At 65.4% G+C, this 21649-nt stretch overlaps 4 protein-coding genes across 6 annotated transcripts; 2 read left to right on the top strand and 2 right to left on the bottom strand.

Annotated features, from left to right (window-relative positions):
* Positions 1–208: 208 nt before the first annotated feature.
* Positions 209–4702, top strand: DBNL (drebrin like). The gene is made up of 12 exons (XM_042892588.1): positions 209–290; positions 686–798; positions 967–1041; positions 1124–1270; positions 1612–1689; positions 1765–1916; positions 1999–2041; positions 2152–2229; positions 2323–2401; positions 3227–3321; positions 3448–3553; positions 4244–4702. The coding sequence occupies exons 2-12, from the start codon at positions 703–705 to the stop codon at positions 4381–4383; spliced, it is 1089 nt and encodes a 362-aa protein (XP_042748522.1). The 5' UTR covers positions 209–290; positions 686–702; the 3' UTR covers positions 4384–4702.
* Positions 4703–5099: 397 nt separating this feature from the next.
* Positions 5100–8642, bottom strand: CAPG (capping actin protein, gelsolin like). Of its 3 annotated transcripts, none has more exons than XM_042892591.1 (9): positions 8514–8642; positions 8219–8317; positions 7973–8145; positions 7750–7904; positions 7386–7547; positions 6436–6675; positions 5958–6090; positions 5805–5893; positions 5100–5731 (listed from the first exon to the last, which is right to left on the bottom strand). In XM_042892591.1, exons 2-9 carry the CDS (start codon positions 8239–8241, stop codon positions 5666–5668), a joined length of 1041 nt encoding a protein of 346 aa, XP_042748525.1. In that variant the 5' UTR covers positions 8242–8317; positions 8514–8642; the 3' UTR covers positions 5100–5665. The 3 variants fall into 3 exon arrangements, with proteins under 3 accessions (XP_042748525.1, XP_042748526.1, XP_042748524.1); XM_042892592.1 differs by having other exon boundaries at positions 8528–8642; XM_042892590.1 differs by having other exon boundaries at positions 8219–8642.
* Positions 8643–9712: 1070 nt separating this feature from the next.
* AEBP1 (AE binding protein 1) lies at positions 9713–18232 on the top strand. Its single transcript, XM_042892582.1, has 21 exons — positions 9713–9935; positions 10803–11276; positions 11367–11438; positions 11566–11637; positions 11718–11807; positions 12533–12622; positions 12716–12805; positions 12980–13057; positions 13124–13198; positions 13273–13382; positions 13923–14062; positions 14149–14233; positions 14309–14453; positions 14527–14615; positions 14692–14815; positions 15495–15691; positions 16387–16563; positions 16635–16977; positions 17105–17244; positions 17325–17424; positions 17505–18232. Exons 1-21 carry the CDS (start codon positions 9713–9715, stop codon positions 18053–18055), a joined length of 3465 nt encoding a protein of 1154 aa, XP_042748516.1. The 3' UTR covers positions 18056–18232.
* Positions 18196–20977, bottom strand: POLD2 (DNA polymerase delta 2, accessory subunit). The gene is made up of 10 exons (XM_042892586.1): positions 20746–20977; positions 20088–20209; positions 19805–19928; positions 19621–19735; positions 19309–19507; positions 19145–19225; positions 18917–19074; positions 18694–18821; positions 18518–18619; positions 18196–18445 (listed from the first exon to the last, which is right to left on the bottom strand). Exons 1-10 carry the CDS (start codon positions 20960–20962, stop codon positions 18291–18293), a joined length of 1401 nt encoding a protein of 466 aa, XP_042748520.1. The 5' UTR covers positions 20963–20977; the 3' UTR covers positions 18196–18290.
* Positions 20978–21649: the final 672 nt, after the last annotated feature.

The following is a 21649-nucleotide window of genomic DNA, read 5'->3' as shown; positions in this document are numbered from 1 at the left end:
GGGGGGGCTGGGGGTGTGGGGTGCGTGGGGGCGAGGGGCTGGGAGGGCCGTGGGGTGCACGGGGGGGGGGGATTCAGGGTGTGGGGTGCCCAGAGCTGGGGGTCTGGGGGGGTCTGTGGAGCGGGGGTGATTTAGGGCGGGGGGCTCATTGCGTGCCTGGGGGTCGGGGCTCGGGATGTGTGGGTGCGGGGCTTTGGGGGTGGGGGCCGCGACTCAGCCCCCCCCATCCCACAGGGCTCTGTTCACCTATGAAGGCAACAGCAACGACCTGCGCGTGGCCGGCAGCGGGGGTGAGCGGGGCGCCCAGCGCTGGGTGCCTGCCTTGGGAATGGGGAAGCGGTGCCGGCCCGGCCCGCCCCTCCGCCCCATAACTCCTTTCGGTTGCCGCTCGGGAGGTTGAAGCCCCGTTCCTGCTGTGTGGGGGGTTCTGGATTTGGGGCTGGCCGTTGTGACACCACCGCCTTCCACTTTGGGGATGTTTATGGGGAACGGTTTGGGGGTGTGAGCGCGTTCTTGTGGGTTTCCTCATTCCTGAGTGGTTCCCATGCGCGCGGTGCTGGGGGGAGGCTGGCGATTTTGGGTACCCCCCAGTGCCACTCGCTCTCCCTGCGGCCCTGGGGACACCAAGGGGTGGCCAGGACGTATCCAATGCCCCTGGCCCAGCCCTGCTCCTGTCCCGGCACAGAGGGCGGCCTGGAGGAGATGGTGGAGGAGCTGAACAGCGGCAAGGTGATGTACGCCTTCTGCAGGGTGAAGGACCCCAACTCCGGCCTGCCCAAATACGTCCTCGTCAACTGGGTGAGCTGGGATGGGGACGTGTGGGACATCCCAAATCAAAGGGGTGGAAAGGAGCCACTGGGGTGGGGCTCATGGTGCCATTGCTCTTCCACTGCTCTTCCATTCCATTGGTTCTGCATCGCTCTTCCATTGCTCATTCCATTGTTCCTCTGCTGGTTTGCCACGCAGACGGGTGAAGGCGTCAATGATGTGCGGAAAGGAGCCTGTGCCAACCACGTCAGCACCGTTGCCAGCTTCCTGAAGGTTTGCTTGGCTCCTGCTGTCCCCATTCTGTCCCCTGTGGAAGCCAATTCGGTGCTACCCCGAGCCCAATGTCCCCATGCAGGGTGCCCACGTCACCATCAACGCTCGAGCAGAGGAGGATGTGGAGCCCGAGCTCATCATGCAGAAGGTGGCCAAGGCCTCGGGGGCCAACTACAGCTTCCACAAAGAGAGCAGCCGCTTCCAGGACGCCGGGCCACAAGGCCCTGTGGTGGGTCTGGGGCTGGGGTGACGTCACTGAGTATGGGGAGACGGTTTGATGCTGGTGTTGGGGGTCCCACGGCGTGGGACTGCGGTGCCCTTTGCTGTTGGGTGGGTCCTATGGGGCGGATTCCTGTCCAGCAGGACCTACAGGGAGGTAGAAACAAGATGGAGAACAACTTTTTGTGTGGTCAGATGGAGTGGGGATGCGGGGAATGATGGGCTGTGGGGTCCCTTCCACCCCTACCGAAGGCAGCACAAAGCAGTGGGGTCGGCGCATTTCTGAAGGGGGATGCAGAAAAGTCATTTGTGCAGCACTGCTCTGACCCCTCTGCTGCCCGCCCCGCGCAGGGCTCCGTCTACCAGAAAACCAACGCCATGTCTGAAATCAAGCGGGTCAATAAGGACCACTTCTGGGCCAAAGCCGAGGTGAGGGCTGCAGAGCAGCACTGCGGGCCGCGTGGCGGAGCACAGCGGGGCTGAGGTGGTGCCTGCACCTAACAGAAGGACGAGGAGAACCGGCGCCTGGAGGAGAAGCGGCGCGCAGAGGAGGAGCGGCAGCGGCTGGAGCGTGAGCGGCGTGAGAGGGAGCTGCAGGAGGCAGCGGGGAGGGAGCAGAGGTTCCAGGCACGCTCCAGCCAGATCGAGGCCCAGAAGTGAGTCCTGAGCACCTCCAGCCCCTTGCCACCCCTGGTCACCCCTTCTCTCTCCCCTTTGTCACCCCCCGTCTCCCTGCAGGAGGCTGCAGCAGGAGGCAGAGAGGCGGGAGCAGCAGCAGTGGGTGAGCCTCGTGCCGTCCCTGGGGCTTTTGGGGTGCAGATGTCCCCTTTGCTCACCCCCCGCTTTGGGGTTCGCGCGGTGGGGCTGTCACTGTCCCCTCTGGTGCCACAGAAGGAGCAGCAGGCAGAGGAGCGTGAGGCCGGGCAGCGCCGCAGCGTGCGGAGGAGCGAATCAGTGGAGAAAGCCCAGGTGAGACCGCAGCCCCACAGCTGGGGGTTGCCCCACTGGACGCCCCCCCAAGCCCCACTCCACTCACAGGAGGCGGCGTCACTGATTGCGCAGCGCCCGGGGAACCCGCGGGACATCTTTGTGCAGAGGGAGCGGGCGGCACCTGGGGACACTGCAGCCACTGCACAGCCAGGTGAGGGTCCTGGGGGGGCAGGGGGATGTGGGTGCCCAGTTGCAGCCAGGGGAGGGTTTGCAGGCGGTGACCCCATGGGCGCTCAGCTTGGTGCTGTCCCCATCCCACTGCTTTGCGGGGGTGCGCTGCAGCGTGGTGGGAATGCTGCTGGAGCACCGGGATTGGACTGGGGGCAAGCAGTGCCCCGTGGGGGCTGACAGCTTTCTGGGGGTTTCCAAAGAGAGGAAGGAGGGCAGTGGCCGTCTGTGCCCAAAACCACCCCTGGCTGCAGGCAAGGCCCCACCTCAGCCCCCATTCTCTGTTTCAGGCAAGCTGCGCAGCCCCTTCCTGCAGCGGGAGCAGGACACCGTGCCGGCCCCCACCCCCCCCCCCCCCGGCCCCCCCCCCGGGGCGGGCGCGGGGGGGGGGGGGGGGCGCCCCCCCCCCCCCCCCCCTTGGTGCCACGCTTCCTGGTCCCGTTTGGAACCCGGTCTCCTCCTGGAGATCTGCATCCCACCTGGACGTGGTGCTGGGTGGGAGCAGAGGGACCCGGAGGTGCCCACAACCTCGCTGTGACTTTGTGACCCCTTGGCTGGGGCCCCCCCCCCCCCCCCCCCGCGGTTCGGTGCCGTGGGGCTGCACTCACCGCTAGATGCTGCTGTTGGCCAAGCTCCAGCGCAGCCCTTCCCACCAGCTTCTCTCTGTGGTGTTTTAGGCAATGACTCACGTTGAGCACCAGCTCCCCCCTTTCCCCTCCCCTCCCCAAATAAGAAGCACCGCTCGGGGCTCCGTGACCCCCGCTGTGGGGGGAGCGCTATGGCTGAGCTGCCGCCGTTCCCCCCGCAGGGCACAGCGTGAGCCCGATGGGCAGCCACCCGGATGGGGAGAATGTGTACGAGGATGCAGCTGACGGCGCAGCCATCTACGAGGAACCCCCTCAGGTTGGGCTCTGCCTCTGCTTTCAGGGTCCGGCTTTATGGGGCTGCATCCCCTCTGGGCGCCTCTGCTGCCCTCAGCCCACGCTGGGTTTGCTGCACGCCCCTCAGTGCCCCCCATTCCCTTCCCAGGACCACGACGATGGAGCTCAGTACCAGTACCCAGCTGGGTACCAGCAGGAGCCCGAGCTGGCGGGGAAGGGGCTGTGCGCCCGAGCGCTCTACGACTACCAGGCGGGTATGGGGGGGGTCCCTGAAATGGGGGAGTTTTCTCTGAAATAGGGGGCCACCCTATTTCACCCACTCTGAACCTGGGGAGGTTCCTCCCAGGATAGCAGCGCTGCCCCAGAACTGGGGGGTTGCCCCCAAAATAAGGCGGTGTCCTCTGAAACGGGGGGCGTTCCTTCAAAATGGAGGGTTGCTTCTGAAAGGAGCAGAGGGGGCTCCTATGGACGAGGGGGGTTCCTCCAAAATTGAGGGGTTCTGCTGAGGGAGGTCCTCTGAAATGGGAGGAGGTCCTCAAAAGAGGGGATTTCTTCTGAAATAGAAATGAGGGGGTGAGGGAGGAGATCCTTCGGAGCTGGGGAAAGCCCTCTGAAATAGGGGAGGTTCCCCCAAAAGGTTCCTCCAGTAAGAGGAGGGGTCCCTGTGAAATGGGGTGACCTTCAGAACGAGGGGGTCCCTCTGAAATGGAATTCTTCAGAGGAGGGAGGGGGGTCCTCTGAAATGAGAGAGGGTCCTCTGAAACTGGAGGGGAGGCTCTGAAATAGGGCAGGTTCCCCCAAGACGGGGGAGTGGGATCCTCCAGAAAGAGGAGAGAGCGCTCCTAAATGGAAGGGGTCTCTCCGAGGTGGAGGGGGTGCTCCCAGCAGGGGGGGCCCAGGGGTTCCCCTGCTTTGTCCCACACCCCCCTTTTCCCCCCTCCCAGCCGATGACACCGAGATCTCCTTTGACCCCGAGAACATCATCACCAACATCGAGATGATCGACGAGGGATGGTGGCGGGGCTACGGCCCCGACGGCCACTTTGGGATGTTCCCTGCCAACTACGTGGAGCTGCTCGAGTGAGGGCAGCAGGGCGCGCAGTGCCCAGACCCCCCACCACCACTGGTTCTTCCGAGCAGCGCCAGCTTCCTGCCTTCCTCCCCCCTCCCCCAGCACCGTGCTGTGCCCCCTGAGCCCCCCGCACTCTCTGGGGGGCGATGGCAGCACCCCTCCGTGACCCCCCCGCCCCCCCTCAAGCTGTGGGCGCTGCCTGCCCCATTCACTGTGAAGGAGGAAGAGCGCGGTGCGGCGGCGGCCTTCCTCCCCCCCGGTTTGCTTTGGGATCAAGGACGCGGCGGCTGTTGGCCGCAGGTCAATAAAAGGGCTTTCTTTGGTGTCAGGACCCTGTGGGGCGCCCTGCTCCCTGTGCCCCACCTGCAGCCCATGGCTGAGGGTTGCTCTGCACCACTGGTGACGTTTCAGTGCAGCACTGGCACGGAGAGCGGCTTTCTAACAGCGCTAATGAGGAACCCTTAATTAAGAGGAAGCTGAGCAGGATGTGTTCTGCAATGGATCAGAAACCGCAGGCTTGGGGGCATTGCTGGGGAGGAACGGGTGAGAGGAGGTTGATCAGCACAGGCAGGGTGGGCGGCACCAGAGGGGCTCAGGCTGCAGTGCCCCATTGCCTCCCGGTCACCTCAGCACCCACGGGTGCTGCTGGGCCTCCTTGCCCCATGGCTGCCGTCCGCCCCCCGCTGTCCCCAGCCCCACGTCCTTCATTCCAGCACTGCAGTGTGGCACAGGGTTCACATCATGCCTTTATTTGTGTGCTGTGAGGATGGCACGGCGCTGACGGCGGGGATGTGGCACAGCAGCGTGGGCTTGGGGATGGCACTGAGAAGGGGTGGCATGGAATGGGAGTGGAGAGGGAGGTGACATGGGGATGGCATGGCCATGCAGGTGGCATGGATGTGGCAAGGGAAATGGCGCGGGCTCAGAGATGGGGGGCACGGGGGCAGCATGGGGGCAGCATGGGCATGGAGATGGATCCAGGGTATGGGGATGGCGTGGGCTCAAGGATGGGTTGGCACTGGGATGGGATGCCAGAGAAATGGGGCTGGAGGTGGCAGGGGGGTGGCGTGGGGATGGCATGGGAATGGAGACAGAGATGGCATGGGGGTGGAATGGCAGGGGCTTAAAGAGAGGAGTGGGGACGGCATGGCCTCGGACACAGTGAGGGTGGGCTGATGGTGCAGGGCTGGGCTGGGCTTGGAGCTGGCACAGGGCTGGAGGTGTGGGGAATACGGTGGGCGTGGGAGTGGGGTCACAGCCCGTCCCTGTGCCGCCCTGTGCCCACGGTGCCGCCTCACTTCCAACTGCTGAAGAACTGCTTGAAGAGCGGCGTCTCGCGGCCCTGCGGCAGGATTTCCACCTGCGGGACGGCGATGGGGACGCAATGGGGATGGGGGGTCGTGGCCCGTGCCCCCCAGGCCACCTCCACCCACCTGTGTGTGGGGCGAGTAGCCCATGCGGGCGATGGTCTGCTCAGCCACGCTGAGGGCCGCCTGCCGCTCCTGCTCGTTGGCTTTGCGCCCTGCGGATGGGGACGTCAGCGCTGCACGGGGGGTGGCCCTGTCCCCTGCCCCATCCCCGGGCACCTTTCCACACGTAGATCTTCCCCCCGGCGCCCGTGTCCAGCACGAAGCAGTCGTCAGGGCACAGCAGGCTCTGGTTGAAGGGGCAGCTCCGGGCCACTTCACTCAGGTCCATGCGCCCCGTTGCGTCCGACACCTGGGGTGTTCACCGTGTCACCCCCACCCCACAGCCAGCACCGGCCCTTTGTCCCTGCTGCGACCGCCTCGCTGTCCCTCGGCCTTGCCCAGCCCCATGGCCAGCACAGCCCAAAGGATCCTACAATCACCTATGTTGGGAACGACCTTCACGTCACCAAGTCCAACCGCCAACCCGACCCTCAGTGCCGTGTCCACACATCCCTTATGTACCCACAGCAAAGCCCTGGGTGTCCCAGGCCAGGCTGGACGGAGCTTTGGGCAACCTGACCCACTGCAGGGCAACCAGCCCACAGCACGGGGGTTCCTGAGCCCTGCCCAGCCCCACGCATCCCTCGTGCCTTGCCTTGTAGAGAACAGCCATCCCCGCCTTCCGGTCGGCCGCCGCGTCCTCCTCAGGGCTGCTCTCCATCAAGGCGGGCTTTGGGCCCAGCACCTGCAGCATCTCGGGGGGCTCCTCGCCATCCAGCACCGTCTCCAGGCGCGCTTTGCCGCCCCGCTCGCTGTCACGGATGGTTGCAGCCAGCTCCTGAGCCCGGCTGCGCTCCAGGACGTTGCTCTGCGCCCCACACCACGTGAAGATGGCCTGGGGACAGGGATGGCAACATGTGTCCAAGGCCACCCGAAGGGACATGTGCCCTGATGGATGGATGGATGGATGGATGGATGGATGGATGGATGGATGGATGGATGCACAGCTGGAGGGACAGGCAGGCATTGCAACAGATGGACACCCAAAAAGATGGGTGAAGACCTCTGCGGAAGGACAGACAGACACCCAGAAGGACCGCTAGACACACAGAAAGCCTAACAACCCTATGGGCTCATGGCTGTTTTGACAGACAGATACCCCAATAGAGGGACATCCAGAAGGACAGACAGACATCCCGGTAAATGGACTCCCAAACGGACAGGCGGACATGTGGGAAAACAGTCAGACGCTGTTCTGGACAGATGGATGCTTTGACAGACGGACGCCCCAACAGATGGACACACAGAAAGGCAGGTGAAGAACCCAACAGAGCAATACTCAGAACAGACACCCAGGAGAGCTGAACACCCAGATGGACAGCCGGACATCCCTATGGACACATGGACACCTGACAGACAGACAGACGCCCCAACAGATGAACAGCCAGCAGGACAGCCAGCCTGCCTACAGATGGAGAGCCACCCTGACGACCATAAGGACACCCAACGGACGGACAGACACCCGGACGGACACACTGCACTTCCTGCACCACGCAGAAGGATCTGGGGGGACAGGGAGGGGACGGCAGCGCCGCGGCCACGCACCTCTCCCAGGTCCAGGATGAAGCAGTCGCCGGTGTTGAAGCTGGCCCAGCTCAGGTCCCGCTCCGCGGCCTGGATGTTCCTGCGGCCCTTCACCTGGTACAGCCGGCGCACGGGGCCAGCGCTGCGCTGCGCCGCCTTGAAGGCCGAGTCCACGCCGCCCTCCTGCCGGCACGGCGTGCTGAGCGCCCAGCACGGACACCGACCCACTGCCGGCACCCGCCGGCCCCACCAGGGCTACCCTCGGCAGCGCCCAGCACCCATCAGGGCCACCCGACGGCCCGCTGGCGATGCCCGGTGCCCTTCAGGGTTACCCAAGAGCCCACGGGCGACGCTCATTGTTGAGCGGTGATGCCCAGCCCCACACCTGGTAGGTGATGCCGCGGGGGAAGTAGCCCATGAACTCATCGGACTCGTGGCCCTGCGCCTCGCGGTGGGTGACGGGCCGCTCGCCCAGCAGTGCGTTCAGCTGGGTGCTCAGCAGGGCGCAGCCGCCCCGCTCGTCCTGCGACGCCTCCCGGCCTGCGGTGGGCGACGACAGCTCAGCCGGACCCCCGCGTCCCCCGCCGCCCCGTCGCCCCATTGCTCACCGATCCAGAGGTGCAGGTGGGCTCGCTCCTCGGACCCCAGGTGCAGCACCAGGTAGGCGTCCCCGGAAAAGAAGACACCCCACGAGCTCTCGGGGACCGGCACCGGGCGCAGCTTCTCCACGCGCCAGATGTGCAGCCCAGGGCGGGTGGGTGCGGGGCCGAAGGGGGAACCGCTGCGGGGAGAGGGGCATTGGTGAGGGGTCTTTGGGGTTATGGGGTGGGGGGAGGGTTTGGAGGGTGGGGGACCTTTTGGGGAGGGCCGTGTACATGGCGTCGGGAAGGCGGTGGACGGATGGACAGACAGCTGGAGAGACAGGTTGGCACCCCAAGAGGGAGATGGATGCCCTGATGGACAGAAGGACAGACAGAAGTGTGGTCAGACCCCCATCACAGACACCCTATGGACAGATGGATGCCCCCAGCAGACAGATGGACACAACCCCCATCGCAGACACTCTGACGGACAGACAGACACCCCTGTGAGCCACACAGACGGACGGACACTTGGACAAACACAGAAGGAGAAGGAGAGGCAGAACACCCTGATGGACAGACAGGAGGACACCCGGACGGGCGCACAGACAAACAGGCGGACGCCCCAACAGCCGCGGGACACCCGGAAGCAGCAGTCAGAGGCCGCTGACTCAAGCAGGAAAGGGTGCGGACGGCGGGAGGGGCTGGGGGGGCGGGTCTGGCCCTGCGCGTCCCCCCGCCCTGAGCGCGTGGCCACGGGGGGCTGCTGGCATGAGACCCCCAGCCAGGAGTCGGTGCGGCACGGGGTTCCTGGGGATCCCGGAGCCCTGCTGGCGGGGGCGCTATGGGGACGCACCGGGGGGGGGGACTGCGCTGCGAATTCTAATGCGGGGGTCCGGGGGTCGTACTGGAGAGGGAGCTCCTGTACTGGGATTGCTGGATGGGGCGACTGGAAGTGGGGGGGGGCGGCACTGATACGGGGGGGGGGGGGCGCAGCACCGGGGGGACCGGGGAGCGTCGGGTGAACTGGGGGCACCGGGAAGTTACTGGGAGGAACTGGGAAGCTGTGGTCGCCACACGGCAGCCCCCCTCGCCCGCCACCCCCGCCGCGGCGCGTCTGGGCGCTGAGTCACAGCCGGGCTGGGGGCCACGCGTGTGACGAGCGCGGGGGGGCTCGGCCACGTGGCTCGGCCTCCGTGGGGCCCGGGGAGCCTGCGGGGCCCGGTGAAGGGACTGGGGGAGCGGGATGGGGCAACGGGGGTGACCCCGATGCTGGGCGGCACCCAGGGGTGGTCCTGAGCCCGGTGCCAATGCAGGGACGGTGCCGTGCCCGCTCCCGTGCGGCGCCGGTGCCACGGAGAGCCGGTCCTGAGCGGCGCGAGGGAGCGGGGAGCGGTGCTGTGCGGCGCTGTGCAGTGCTGTGCGGTGCTGCTGCCCTGCGGTGCCCGTGCAGCACCGACGCGATGGAGCGCAGTGGCAGCGTAGTGCTGTGCAGTGCCAAGGGCAGGGCTGCACCCCTGCAGCGCCAGTGCAATGCCAATGCAATGCCAGTGCAATGCCAGTGCGGTGGCAGTGTGCTGTGAGTGCGATATCAGTGCGATATCAGCGCTATATCAGCGCGATGCCCTCGCAGCTCCGTCCCACGCCCTCGTACCGCTCCGGCCCGCGCCGGTCCCCCCGCAGGGCGGTGCCGCCCCTCCCCCCCCCCCCCCCCCCCCCATCCCGTCCCGTCCCGTCCCGTCCCGCTCCGCCCGGTGCCGCTCCGCCATGCCGCCCCGCTCCGCCGCTTTTCTCCCGCTGCTGCTGCTGCTCCCGCTGCTGCCCGGGGCCGGGCCGGGCCCCGCCGCTCCCGCACTGACGGACGCGGAGATCGAAGAGTTCCTGCGCGGTTTCCTGGCGCCCGTGGACGGCGTTGCGGGAGGGGATGGCAGCGATGTGCGGCTCGGAGCTCAGCCCGGGACCGGCGGGGAGCGGGGAGCGGGGGACGGCGGTGAGCGCGGGGTGGGGGGGCACGGGGGGCTGGGGGAAGGGGTGACGGGATGGGGGTCGTGGGTTGGGAAGGGGGCTGGGGGGAGGGTGATGGGGTGGGGGGCGCTGGGATGGGGCTAAGGGGATGGAAGCGATGGGATGGGGGTCGTGGGGTGGGAGCAAAGGGATGGAGGGAGCTGGGAAAGTGGTAATGGGATGGGGATAATGGAGTGGGATTGGGGACTGGGGGAGAGGGACTGGGATGGGGAAATGGGATGGAGGGAGCTGGGACAGTGGTAGTAGGATGGGGAAAATGGGGTGGTAATGGGCGGCTGGGGGGGGAGGGAGTGGGGTGGTGATAATGGGATGGAAGCGATGGGATGGGGGTAATGGGGTGGGGGATAATGGAATGGGGGTGATGGGGTGGAAAGTGGGACTGGGGAGGGAGGAACTGGGATGGGGGTAATGGTATGGGGGTGATGGGGTGGGAGATAATGGGGTGTGAAGGGGTGGGGGGAACTGGGGTGGGGGTAATGGGATGGAAATGATCGGATGGGTGTAATGGGATGGGGGTAATGGAGTGTGGGGCACTGGAGTGGTGGAACTGGGATGGGAGGAACTGGAATGAGGACACTGGGATGGGGGAGAATTGAGGTGGGGGCACTGGGATGAAGGGAACTGGGATGAGGGGAGCCAAGATGAGAGCACTGGGATGGCAATTACTTGATGTAATGACAAGGGGGGAACTGGGGGGGTGTGAAATGAGGTGGGGTGAACTGAGATTGACAGAACTGGAAGTGCTGGGCAGGGCTGGGGGCACTGAGCGGGGGCACAGGGGGGGTTGGGGGCACTTGGCAGGGGGTGCCTCCATCCCACCCTGCTCCCACAGAGCCCCCGCAGCGGCTGATGGAGCCTGAGGAACCCAAGAAGCCCAAGAAGGACAAAGGGCCCAAGCCCACCAAGAAACCCAAAGAGAGAGCCCGGGGCTCCAAGAAGGACAGGGACAGGGACAGGGACAGGGACAGGGACAGGGACAAGAAGGCTGACGGGGAGAAGCCCCCCAAGAAACCCAAGGAGAAGCCCCCCAAAGGCTCTGAAAAGCCCCCCAAGGGCTCCAAAAAGCCCAAAGAGAAATCCCCCAAGGAGAAGCCCCCCAAGGAAAAACCCCCCAAAGAGAAACCCCCCAAGGCCACCAAGAAGCCCCTGGACACGAGGCCACCGCAGCCACCCGACACCCCCTGGGAGCCCCCCACAGCCCCACAGCCCCCGCGGGGTGAGGACGGACCGGGGACATCGCTGTCTGTGGGGCAGCCGTGGGTCCCCGAGGAGAAGGAGGAGGAGGAGGAGGATGGCAGAGAGCGAGGTGAGCGGGGGGGGCACCGAGGGGCTCCGTGGGGGCAAAGCGCAATGCTGGCCGTGTCCCACCCCACACCCCCCGTGTCTCCATCCCCAGAGGAGCTGGAGGAGCGGCCAACCCAGCGCTGGAAGTGGGGCCGGGAGGATCAGCGCCCTGAGCCTGAGGCAGGTGAGAGCCACCCCGTGTCACCACCTCCCCGTGCCCTGCTGCCGTGTCCCTCATCTCCGGGACACCTCCCCCCATCCTGACATCACCCCCCGACCTCCTTGTCCCACGTCCCCCTGTCACCCTGCAGAGGTCCCTGAAGAGCCGGAGCCGCCAACGCTGGACTACAACGAGCAGCTGGAGCGGGAGGACTATGAGGACTGTACGGCGCTGGGGCTCACGGGGCACCGTGGGGTCTCACCCCCTCACGGCCCCGCCATCAGTGTCCCCCTCTGTCCCCAGTTGAGTACATCCGGCGGCAGCAGAAGCCCCGCAAACCCCCATACAGGAGGAAACCCGACCGGGTCTGGCCGCAACCGGAGATGGCAGCGCGTCAGTGCGGGGACACGGGCTGGGGGTGACCCCAGGGCTGGGAGTGGGGTTTGGGGTCACCAGGGATGGGGGGGCATGGGGACGTCCTGGTGTGGGGGGTGCAGGGAGCCCCATGGAGGCATGGCAATCCTGCAGGGGTCATCGATGGGGATGTGGAGGTCCCTTATGTGGGCATTAGGACTCTATAGGGGCATGGGGACCTCTAGAGGTATAGGGATCCCATAGGAATGGTGGGCTCCTGCATGGAAATGGGGACACTAAACAACAAGAAACCCTATAGGTCCAGGGGGACCCTACAGGAGCAGGGGGATCCCATGAGACATCCAGATTCCTGCAGGGGCATGGAGACTCCGTGGGGGTTACAGGGATCCTATGGGATATGAACATCCCACAGGGTTCCTGCAGGGACATGGGGACCCCATAATGGCATGTGAACTCAGCAGGGACAGGAGAACCTCACAGGAGCTGTAGGAATCCTGTAGGGATACGCAGGTTTCTGCAGGATGTGGGGACCCTATAGGGGCTATAGAGGATCCCAAAGGGACACGGAGGAGCCCGTGGGAGTGTAGGGATCTCATGGAGATAGGGGAAACCCTTCAGGGATGTGGGGACCCCCTGTGGTAAGGGGGGGCCTCACAGTAGCATGAAGACACCGTAGGGACACGCTGACCCTGCAGGGGCATAGGGGACCCCATAGGCACCCCAAACCCTTTGCCCATCCCCAGCCACACCAGAGGAGCCCCCCGCACCGCTGCCCGGCCCCGTGACCGAGCGCGACTACGAGGAGGGCTGGGAGCGACCCGACTACGATGACTGTGAGTGACCCCCAGCCCCATCCCCTGCTCCCAGGGGGCTCTGAGGGGTCCCCAGGGGCATCCCAGCCCCTCACTACCATCCCCACCCCATAGTCGACTACGGGCTGCTCCCACCGCCCAAGCCCAAGAAGCAACCGGAGAAAGAGGAGGAGATGGAGACAGATGAGGAGAAGTTGAAGCCCTGTGAGAGGCAGTGGCACAGCCCTGTCCCCATCCCCATCTCTGTCTGGCCCGTTTTTGTCCCTGTCTGATTCCTGTCCCTGTCCCATCCTTGTCCTTGTCCCTGTACCATCCCTACTCCTTTTCCATTCCCACATCTGTCCCTGTTCCCGTCCCTTATGACTGCTTTCCCACCAGGGAAGCCCAAGAAGGGTGGCAGCAGCAAGGAGGAGGAGGAGGATCCGTGGGCAGAGGAGAAGGGCCGGGACAGCAAAGGTGGGTGCTCCCAACCTTGTGTCCCCACTCAGCCTGTGCCCCCCTCACCGTGTGCCTTTCCTCTAGGAAAACCCAAAAAGCCAGGTGGGAAGAAGTGGGAGCCAGATGAGGATGAGTGGGCAGCACCAGAGGAGAAGACAAGTGAGTGTTCCCATCCCTGTGTGCGGGGACGCTACGCTGCAGTGCCACAGCCTTCCCATCCCCTGTCCCCACAGGGTGCCCTCCCATCGGCATGGAGTCCCACCGTGTGGAGGATGACCAGATCCTGGCCTCTTCCATGCTGCGCCATGGGCTGGGTGCACAGCGTGGCCGCCTCAACATGCAGGTGGGCGTCCATCCCGTCCCCATCCCATATCCACCTTCTCCCCCATCCCATCCCATCCCATCCCATCCCATCCCACTCACCCCATCTCACCCCATCCCATCCTATCCCATCCCATCCCATCCCATCCCATCCCATCCCATCCCATCCCATCCCATCCCGTCCCCATCCCATCCCATCCCATCCCATCCCATCCCATCCCATCCCATCCCATCCCTACCCGTGTTCCCATTCCTATCCCATCCCATTCTACCCCCATCCTCGTTCCATCATCACCCCATTGCTATCAGTCCCTATCCTGTTCTACCCCACTGTCATCCCATCCTCACCCCATCACTGTCTCAATCCCTTTCCCTGTTTCCTTCCCATCCCACCGTGACCCCATCGCTATTTTGGTCCCTATCCCCTTTCCCATTTCATCTCACCCCATCCCATCATCACCGCATTGCCATCTCCATCCCCATCCCCTCCCCATCCCGTCTCCATTCCCATCCCCATCCCCGTCCCCTCCTCACCCCATCTGTGTCCCCTTGCTGTCCCCAGGCGGGTCCCAACGAGGACGATTTCTTTGACGGTGCGTGGTGTGCAGAGGACGACAGCCGTGCGCACTGGCTGGAGGTGGACACGCGCCGCACCACCAAGTTCACCGGCGTCATCACCCAGGGACGGGACTCCCAGATCCAGTACGGGGCCGGCGGGTGGCGGGGGCCGGAGGGGCCAAGGGGTGGCACTGCGGGGTCCCACGCCGTCCCCTCCGTCCCTCCCGCAGCGAGGACTTCGTCACCAGCTTCTATGTGGGCTTCAGCAACGACAGTCAGAACTGGGTGATGTACACCAACGGCTACGAGGAGATGGTAGGGGGGGGGGGGCATGGGGTGACGCGGGGACGTGATGGGGACACGGTGCCACCCTGCTGTGCCCCATTGCAGAAGTTCTATGGCAATGTGGACAAGGACACGCCGGTGCTGACCGAGTTCCCCGAGCCCATGGTGGCGCGTTACATCCGCGTGTACCCGCAGACGTGGAACGGCAGCCTGTGCCTGCGGCTGGAGGTGCTGGGCTGTCCTCTCTCCCGTGAGTGGCATCGGGGAGGGGACACGGGGGCCGTGGACCCCGGGGCGCCGTGGCCACATCGCTGTCCCCGCAGCTGTCAGCAGTTACTACGCGCAGCAGAATGAGGTGACATCAGCCGACAACCTGGACTTCCGTCACCACAGCTACAAGGACATGAGGCAGGTGGGTTTGGTGGCGCCGTCCCAGCCGCGTCCCCGCGCCGCCTCCCAGCGCCTGTCCTCTCCCTCTGCCCCCGCAGCTGATGAAGGTGGTGAACGAGGAGTGCCCCACCATCACCCGCATCTACAACATCGGCAAGAGCTCGCGGGGGCTGAAGATCTACGCCATGGAGATCTCTGACAACCCGGGGGAGCATGAGACGGGTGAGGGGGGGCGTGGGGACCTGGAGGTGGCCGTGCCCTGAGTTCTGTCACTGCCGTACCCGCGCCTGAGGAGCCCTGACACCAATCTTGTCCCACTGCAGCAACGGCCAAAGCCTTACCTGACATTAACCCTACCATCCCCTAATCCCAAATACAACCCTAACCCTAACCAAATAACTAACCTCAACTCCAAATCTAAACCTAACCGTTATCCCAAACCCAACCAACCCTAAAACCAACCCTAACTTTCACCCTAAAGTCGAGCTTTAACCCTGCTATACCTAACCCTGATGTTGGTCTAACCCACAGCTCAACCCTAACCCTAAGCACTAGCCCTGTTACCTATGTGCTAACACCAAACCCTTACCCTAATTGCAAACTTTAACCCTATATATTATCCAAACTCTAAAGCTAACCCTAATCCTAACCCTAAACCTAAAACTAACTCTAGCCCTAGCCTTAACCCTGACCCTAAAGCTAACACTAGCCCTAAAGCTAACCCCAACCCTAACTATGACCCTAAATCCACAGCTAACCCTCACCCCAGCCCTAAAGCTGACCCTAACCCTAACTCTGACCCCAAAACCAACCCAGGCCCTGATCCTACCAGTGGCCCCATACGCAGTAGGGCTGAGCTCACCCCCAGCCCCACACACCCCGCACCCACGGCTCCCCACAGGAGAGCCCGAGTTCCGCTACACGGCGGGGCTGCATGGCAACGAGGCGCTGGGCCGCGAGCTGCTGCTGCTGCTGATGCAGTTCCTGTGCAAGGAGTACCAGGATGGCAACCCCCGCGTGCGCAGCCTGGTCACCGAGACGCGCATCCACCTCGTGCCAGCGCTCAACCCCGATGGCTACGAGCTGGCACAGGAGGCGGTGAGGGCGGGGGGCTGCGCGTGGTGGCACTGCGGAGGTGGTGGCTCTGGGGTGGTGGTGGTACTGGAGCGGTGGCACTGGGTGGTAGCTGTGGAACGGTAGCACTGGGATGCTGGAACCATGGTGGTGGCATTGGGATGATGGTAGCACTGGGATGGTGGCACTGGGATGGTGGAGGCATTGGAGTGGTGGTGGCACTGGGATGGTAGCACTCACAGGTGGTGGCAGTGAGATGATTGTGGCAGTCGGATGCTGGTGACCCTGAGATGGTGACACTGGATGATGGTGGCACTGGGCTGGTGGCCATGGAATGGTGGGGGAATTGGGATGGTAGCACTGGGATGGTGGCTGGGGGATGGTGGTGGAATTGGGATGGTGGTTGTGGGACGATGCTGGCACTGGGGTGGTGGCAGGGGGATGGTGGTGGGACTGAAGTAGTGGCACTGGGATGCTGGCACCAGGATGGTGGTGGCACTGGTATGGTGACGGCGTTGGGATGGTGGCAGTGGGATGGAGGTGGCAGCAACGGGGTGGGAGTTGCGCTGGGGTCGTGGCAGTAGGACAGTGGTGGCATTGGGATGGTGGCACTGACAGCGGTGTCATATGGGAGGTGGCGAAATGGGGCGGCGGTGGCAGCGGGACAATGGTGGCGCGGGGGCAGCGGTGGCACCATGGGGCCGTCGCCGCTCCCTCAGGGCTCCGAGCTGGGCAACTGGGCGCTGGGCCACTGGACGGAGGAGGGCTTCGACCTGTTTGAGAACTTCCCCGACCTGACGTCCCCGCTGTGGGCAGCCGAGGAGCGGCAGTTGGTGCCGCACCGCTTCCCCGGCCATCACATCCCCGTCCCAGAGCACTACCTGCAGGACGCTGCGGTGAGCGCCCGCCTGCCCTGTGAGCACGGCAGTGGCACGGTGGGACGGGTGGCATGGCGTCCCCTCTCCAGGTGGCCGTGGAGACGCGAGCCGTCATGGCCTGGATGGAGAAGAACCCCTTCGTGCTGGGAGCCAACCTGCAGGGCGGGGAGAAGTTGGTCTCCTTCCCCTTCGACGCAGCGCGGCCCCACAGCGAGAGCCCCGCAGCCCTGCGCCCGCCGGACGAGGACGAGGACAGCGAGCGGCCCGAGGTGCACGAGACGCCCGACCACGCCGTGTTCCGCTGGCTGGCCATCTCCTACGCCTCGGCGCACCTCACCATGACGGAGACCTTCCGCGGGGGCTGCCATGCGCAGGACGTCACCGACGCCATGGGCATCGTGCAGGGGGCCAAGTGGCGGCCGCGGGCCGGCAGTAAGTGGGCGCCCAGGCGGAGCCCCTTGGACTCTCTGAGGAGACGTTCCCACCTCAGGGTGCCGCTGTGAGCCGGGGGTGGGGGAGGCGGTGACCCGCAGCGCCGATCCCACGGGGATTTCGGCAGGCATGAATGACTTCAGCTACCTGCACACCAACTGCCTGGAGCTCTCCATCTACCTGGGCTGTGACAAGTTCCCCCACGAGAGCGAGCTGCAGCAGGAGTGGGAGAACAACAAGGAGTCACTGCTCACCTTCATGGAGCAGGTAGGCACGGGGAGGCGGCGCCGGGAGCTGGCCGTCGTCCCCTCGCACCGAACGCACTGCCCTCGTCCCCTTGTGCGCAGACCCACCGCGGGATCAAGGGTTTGGTGACGGACCAGCAGGGAGAGCCCATCGCCAACGCCACCATCGTGGTGAGCGGCATCAAGCACAGCATCAGGACAGGTAGGAGCCGGGCCGGGGCGCCACGGGCTGCGGCACTCGGACCCTCGGACCCCGCGGCCCCTCACCCCTCGGCACCGCAGCCAGCGGCGGCGACTACTGGCGCATCCTGAACCCGGGCGAGTACCGCGTGTCGGCGCGGGCCGAGGGCTACAACCCCAGCACGAAGACCTGCAGCGTCTTCTACGACATCGGCGCCACGCAGTGCAACTTCGTGCTGGCGCGCTCCAACTGGAAGCGCATCCGCGAGATCATGGCCATGAACGGGAACCGGCCCATCCGCCGCGTGGTGCCCGGCCGCCCCATGACGCTCCGCGAGCGCCTGCGGCTGCGCCAGCGCCTGCGGCTCCGGCAGCGGCTCCGCGAGCGGATGAGGCTGCGGCGACTGAACGCCACCGCCGGCCCCGCCGCCCTCCCCACCGCCCCACCCCCCCGCACGGCGCTGCCCACGTTCAGCAGCACCACGAACGCGCCGTGGAGCCAGGAGCCGCCCACGGCGGGCACCTGGGAGATGGAGACCGAGACGGAGGTGGTGACCGAGCTGGTGACGGTGACGGAGGTGTGGGACGAGGGCACGGGGACGGCGCGGCCCTTCACCACCGCGGAGACCTACACCGTGAACTTTGGCGACTAGGGGACGCCCGGCCCCTCGCTCCGCCTCCCGGCGCTCCGCGTGGGCACCGTGCGCGCTCCCGGAGCCCCGGGCCGGGCGGGCACAGAGACGCGCGTTCCCGCGCCCGGGCACGGATGAAGCAGGGCAGGGCCCTGGCGTGGTTTTGTTACACAAATAAACAAAGCTGTATTGGTAGCAGCACTGCATTGCTTCTCCCACCGTACGGCGCAGGAGGACGGTGAGGTGACGTCCGCTGTCACTGCCCCACCTCCATGTCGCTGTCATCCTCGGCACCGAAGACGGAGAAGCTGATGGGCTGGCAGCTGAGGTTGCGCAGGTTGACGAGGCAGGCGGTCTGCGTGGCACTGAAGGCCGGCACTGCCACCAGCAGCACCCGCTGCCCATCCTCCCCTGCAGGACAGGCGGGCATCAAACGCGAGCGGGGACGGGGATGGGGACGGGCAGCAGCTGTCCATCACCCACCTGTCAGCAGCTTGGACTGGAACCTGGGTGCGTTGCCACAGAAGTAGACGTGTGGGCAGTCGGTGAGGATGAAGGGATCCGAGTTGTAGAAGGGGTAGCAGCCTGGAGGAGCAGAGTGAGCTGCGGAATCCGACCCCGCACCCCCCTGCATGGCACTGGGACCCACAGCCCCTTACCCAGCGTGTCAGGGGCCGTGGGGCTGATGTGCCCCGCCAGCAGCGTCCACTCCAGGATCTCCAGGTAGTCGTCCATGCTGCTGTACTTGAAGATGTCGCTGATGTTTTGCCCCGACGTCCCCAAGAACCTGGATTTTGAGGGCGGATCTGTACTCAGCACAACCTGCAGCAGAGCCCCGTGCCACCAGCGGCATCCCAGCCTGCGTGACGCTCCGTGCCTCACCGGACACCGTCCACGTCAGCCTGGTAAGGGTTGGTGACGAGCTGCAGCGTGGGGTAGACACTGGAGAGGGGCAGCATGCAGCGGTGCAGCGGCTGCTGCGGCAGCGTGTAGTTGGTGGGGTCAAACTCCCCAGGCATCACGTCCACAGGCACGGAGCTCTGCAGGCACAGCAGGGCTGTTGGGGGCCCGAGGGGCTGCAGGAGCCGCTCCGCCAGCCCAGGCACTCACACAGAGCTGCAGCAGGATCTCGTCCAGCATCTTCACCGCCTCCACGCTGGCAGCTTGCGTCTTCTTGGTCAAATACTTGGCCTGCAGCAGCGAGGATGCAGTGAGGATCATGATCTCTCTCCATCCCTCCCTCCCTCCTGCCGGGCCCCCCACTGTCACCATACCTTGTGCAGGCTGTCGCGGCTCTGCGTGCTCTGGCTCAGAAGGTTCCCAGCCAGCAGGACGCGGGAGATGAGCGCAGCACAGCTCTGCTGGCCCTCAGCACCCAGCTGCCCCGTCACCGCGTCCACCAGCAGCTGAGTGCCCAGCAGGGACTCGCCGCTGCCGCTGCCCAACCCCAGCCCCGAGGCCAGCAGCACGAACCTGGGCGGGGGGCGGGCAGAAGGCTGCAGCCCCCATTGCGTCCCTCCAGACGGATGGGACAAATGGTCCCCGGGGCCGTGTGGGGACACCCCGGGGACGCCACAAGGACTCACCTGTCGGCGCTGGGTCCCTGCCACGGCAGCTGTGGGGGCAGGTGGGCGAAGCAGTGCTCCTCCACCAGGAACTTGCCATCCTCCTGCTCGTGGCCATACACGGCCAGCACAGTGCCTGCAGCGGGTGGGGGGCACTCAGCCTCACCGCGGCTCTCCGGGCCGCCACCACCCGTGCATCCCCTACCTGTCACCAGCCTTGATGCCTCAATGTTCCCTGTCAGCTTGATGCGCTGCAGCTCGTCCTCCAGCACCAGCTCATCCGACGGGTCCACGTATTTGGCCAGGGGGGGCTGTGGCACCAGGTTGTGCTGGGGGGACACAGCAAGAGAGGGACCCCGGGTTCGTGGGGTGCGTGGCCTGTGCCAGGGCTGCTCTCCAGCTGCGTGCCGGCGCCGGGCTGCTTTCACTTAGCGTGCCGCCAGCACGGCGGCCAAGGAGGAAGCAGCAGGGTGGGGGGGTCACCCTACCTCCTCGTTGATCTCCTGCAGGATGGAGGGCTGCAGCCGCATGGCCTTGAAGAGCGTCCCCACCACGCAGCACTGCTCGCCTGCCTGCAGCTGGCACAGCTTCCGCAGCAGCACGCCATCACCTGCGGGGCCGCGCGGCTCAGCCTGCACCCATTGCTTCCCCCCTCCACCACGCTGCGACTGCTCCCCAAAACGCCGCCCCGGAGCTTCAAGGTCTCCGGAGCAAACCCCTCATCCTGCTTCAGTGCTGGGAAAGCAGCCATCGAAGGGTGTCCCCGTGTCTGCGGTGTCCCTCCAGGCTTTGTCACCCCGCTGGGTTTTGGGGTGGGAAGTACGAGGGTGAGCAATGCGCCAGTCCCACAGACAGAACGGGTGAGGGTTTGGCACTGGGATGGGATGAGAGGGGGGAGGTGGGGGCTGGGAACGGCACCAGCAACGCCAGGAATGCGACTGCCTGGAGGCAGGAAGCAGCGTGCTGAGCCGAGCAGCTCCAACCCCCGCTCCGTGTGCCTGGGGGGCAACTGGGCATTCCAAAAAGAAAAACAATCCCAGAAATACGCTGCACGCCGCGGGACAATGGAACAGCATGTCGGGGTCCCCCCGGGGAGAAAGGAAAAGCGGGGAGCAGCGAGGGACTGAGGAGCGGGGGGGCGCTCACCCCATCGGAGCCGTGCCTGCTGCTCCAGGCGGGGCCGCATGCACAGCAGCCGCGTGGCGTAGAGGTGCGCGTACTGCCGGCCAAAGCTGCGCTCCCCCAGGCGGAAGGGCTGCGAACGGTCGGCAAAGTTGCTGCCGGCGCGGGCAAAGGTGGGGGGCTCGGCCGAGGGGGGGCCCAGCAGGGTGTGCCCCGGTGGGGGGGTGACCTCTGAGAACATGGCTGCAGGGCTGCAAGGGGAAGGGGAGCGTGAGGAACCCCGAAACGTGCCCCAAATGCACGCGACGTCTCCCGAACGGTGCTCCCCGTCACTCTGCAGCACCTTAAGGACCCGAAATGCCCCCCCCCCAAATAACTCCATGGTACCTGAATGCCCCTCAAAGATTCCCTGGCACCTGAACCCTCCCCCAAATCACACCCTGGCACCTAAAGCCCCCGAAGATGCTCCTTAACTTGCTGCCTGGCATCTAAAATCCCCAACCTGCCCCCCCAGTCAACCCCGGCCCCCGCCCCCCCCCCCCCCCAGTCACTCCCTGGTGCTCAAATTCCCCCAAGGTCCCTCAGTGTCACTTCCTGGCAGATGAAGCCCCTCAAAACACCCCTTCAGCTCTCTGGCAACTGAAAAACCCCCAAAGTGCCCCAAGAATCCCCCCGACACCCAATAACCCCCAACCCCCCCTCAGGTCACTCATTGGTATCTGCAGCCCCCTCAGATGACCCGCAGACGCTCCGCAGCCCCCGCACTGCCCTCCAAATCACCCCCGACAATCTAACCCTCCCCAGATCTCCCCCTGCACCCGAATCCCCCCGGAGGACCCCCCCCAATCGCTCAGTGCCACCTAAAGCCTCCAGTCGCCCCCTGCTCTCCCCCCGGCCCCTGAACCCCCCCAGAATCGCCCCGATACCC

The sequence above is a fragment of the Lagopus leucura genome, unplaced genomic scaffold (genome assembly GCF_019238085.1).
Source record: "Lagopus leucura isolate 7727_CA_CO unplaced genomic scaffold, USGS_WTPT01 146-3_obj-0_obj, whole genome shotgun sequence".
NCBI lineage: Eukaryota > Metazoa > Chordata > Aves > Galliformes > Phasianidae > Lagopus > Lagopus leucura.
The sequence above is the reverse complement of the archived record's forward strand: the minus strand, read 5'-3'. Positions and strand labels throughout refer to the sequence as shown.

Excerpts from the sequence above, each read along its gene's own strand:
- DBNL (XM_042892588.1), top strand. The coding sequence starts at position 703 with ATGGTGGAGGAGCTGAACAGCGGCAAGGTGATGTACGCCTTCTGCAGG. Across the intron at positions 1,690-1,764 it reads ACTTCTGGGCCAAAGCCGAG|AAGGACGAGGAGAACCGGCG; the intron begins GTGAGGGCTGCA and ends TGCACCTAACAG. Across the intron at positions 2,042-2,151 it reads GGCGGGAGCAGCAGCAGTGG|AAGGAGCAGCAGGCAGAGGA; the intron begins GTGAGCCTCGTG and ends CTGGTGCCACAG.
- CAPG (XM_042892590.1), bottom strand. The coding sequence starts at position 8,241 with ATGTACACGGCCCTCCCCAAAAG. Across the intron at positions 8,146-8,218 it reads TACACGGCCCTCCCCAAAAG|CGGTTCCCCCTTCGGCCCCG; the intron begins GTCCCCCACCCT and ends CTCTCCCCGCAG. Across the intron at positions 5,732-5,804 it reads GCTACTCGCCCCACACACAG|GTGGAAATCCTGCCGCAGGG; the intron begins GTGGGTGGAGGT and ends GCCGTCCCGCAG.
- AEBP1 (XM_042892582.1), top strand. The coding sequence starts at position 9,713 with ATGCCGCCCCGCTCCGCCGCTTTTCTCCCGCTGCTGCTGCTGCTCCCG. Across the intron at positions 14,616-14,691 it reads GCTACAAGGACATGAGGCAG|CTGATGAAGGTGGTGAACGA; the intron begins GTGGGTTTGGTG and ends CTGCCCCCGCAG. Across the intron at positions 14,816-15,494 it reads CCCGGGGGAGCATGAGACGG|GAGAGCCCGAGTTCCGCTAC; the intron begins GTGAGGGGGGGC and ends GGCTCCCCACAG.
- POLD2 (XM_042892586.1), bottom strand. The coding sequence starts at position 20,962 with ATGTTCTCAGAGGTCACCCCCCCACCGGGGCACACCCTGCTGGGCCCC. Across the intron at positions 20,210-20,745 it reads GCAGGCACGGCTCCGATGGG|GTGATGGCGTGCTGCTGCGG; the intron begins GTGAGCGCCCCC and ends GCGGCCCCGCAG. Across the intron at positions 19,226-19,308 it reads GCCGCGACAGCCTGCACAAG|GCCAAGTATTTGACCAAGAA; the intron begins GTATGGTGACAG and ends TCGCTGCTGCAG.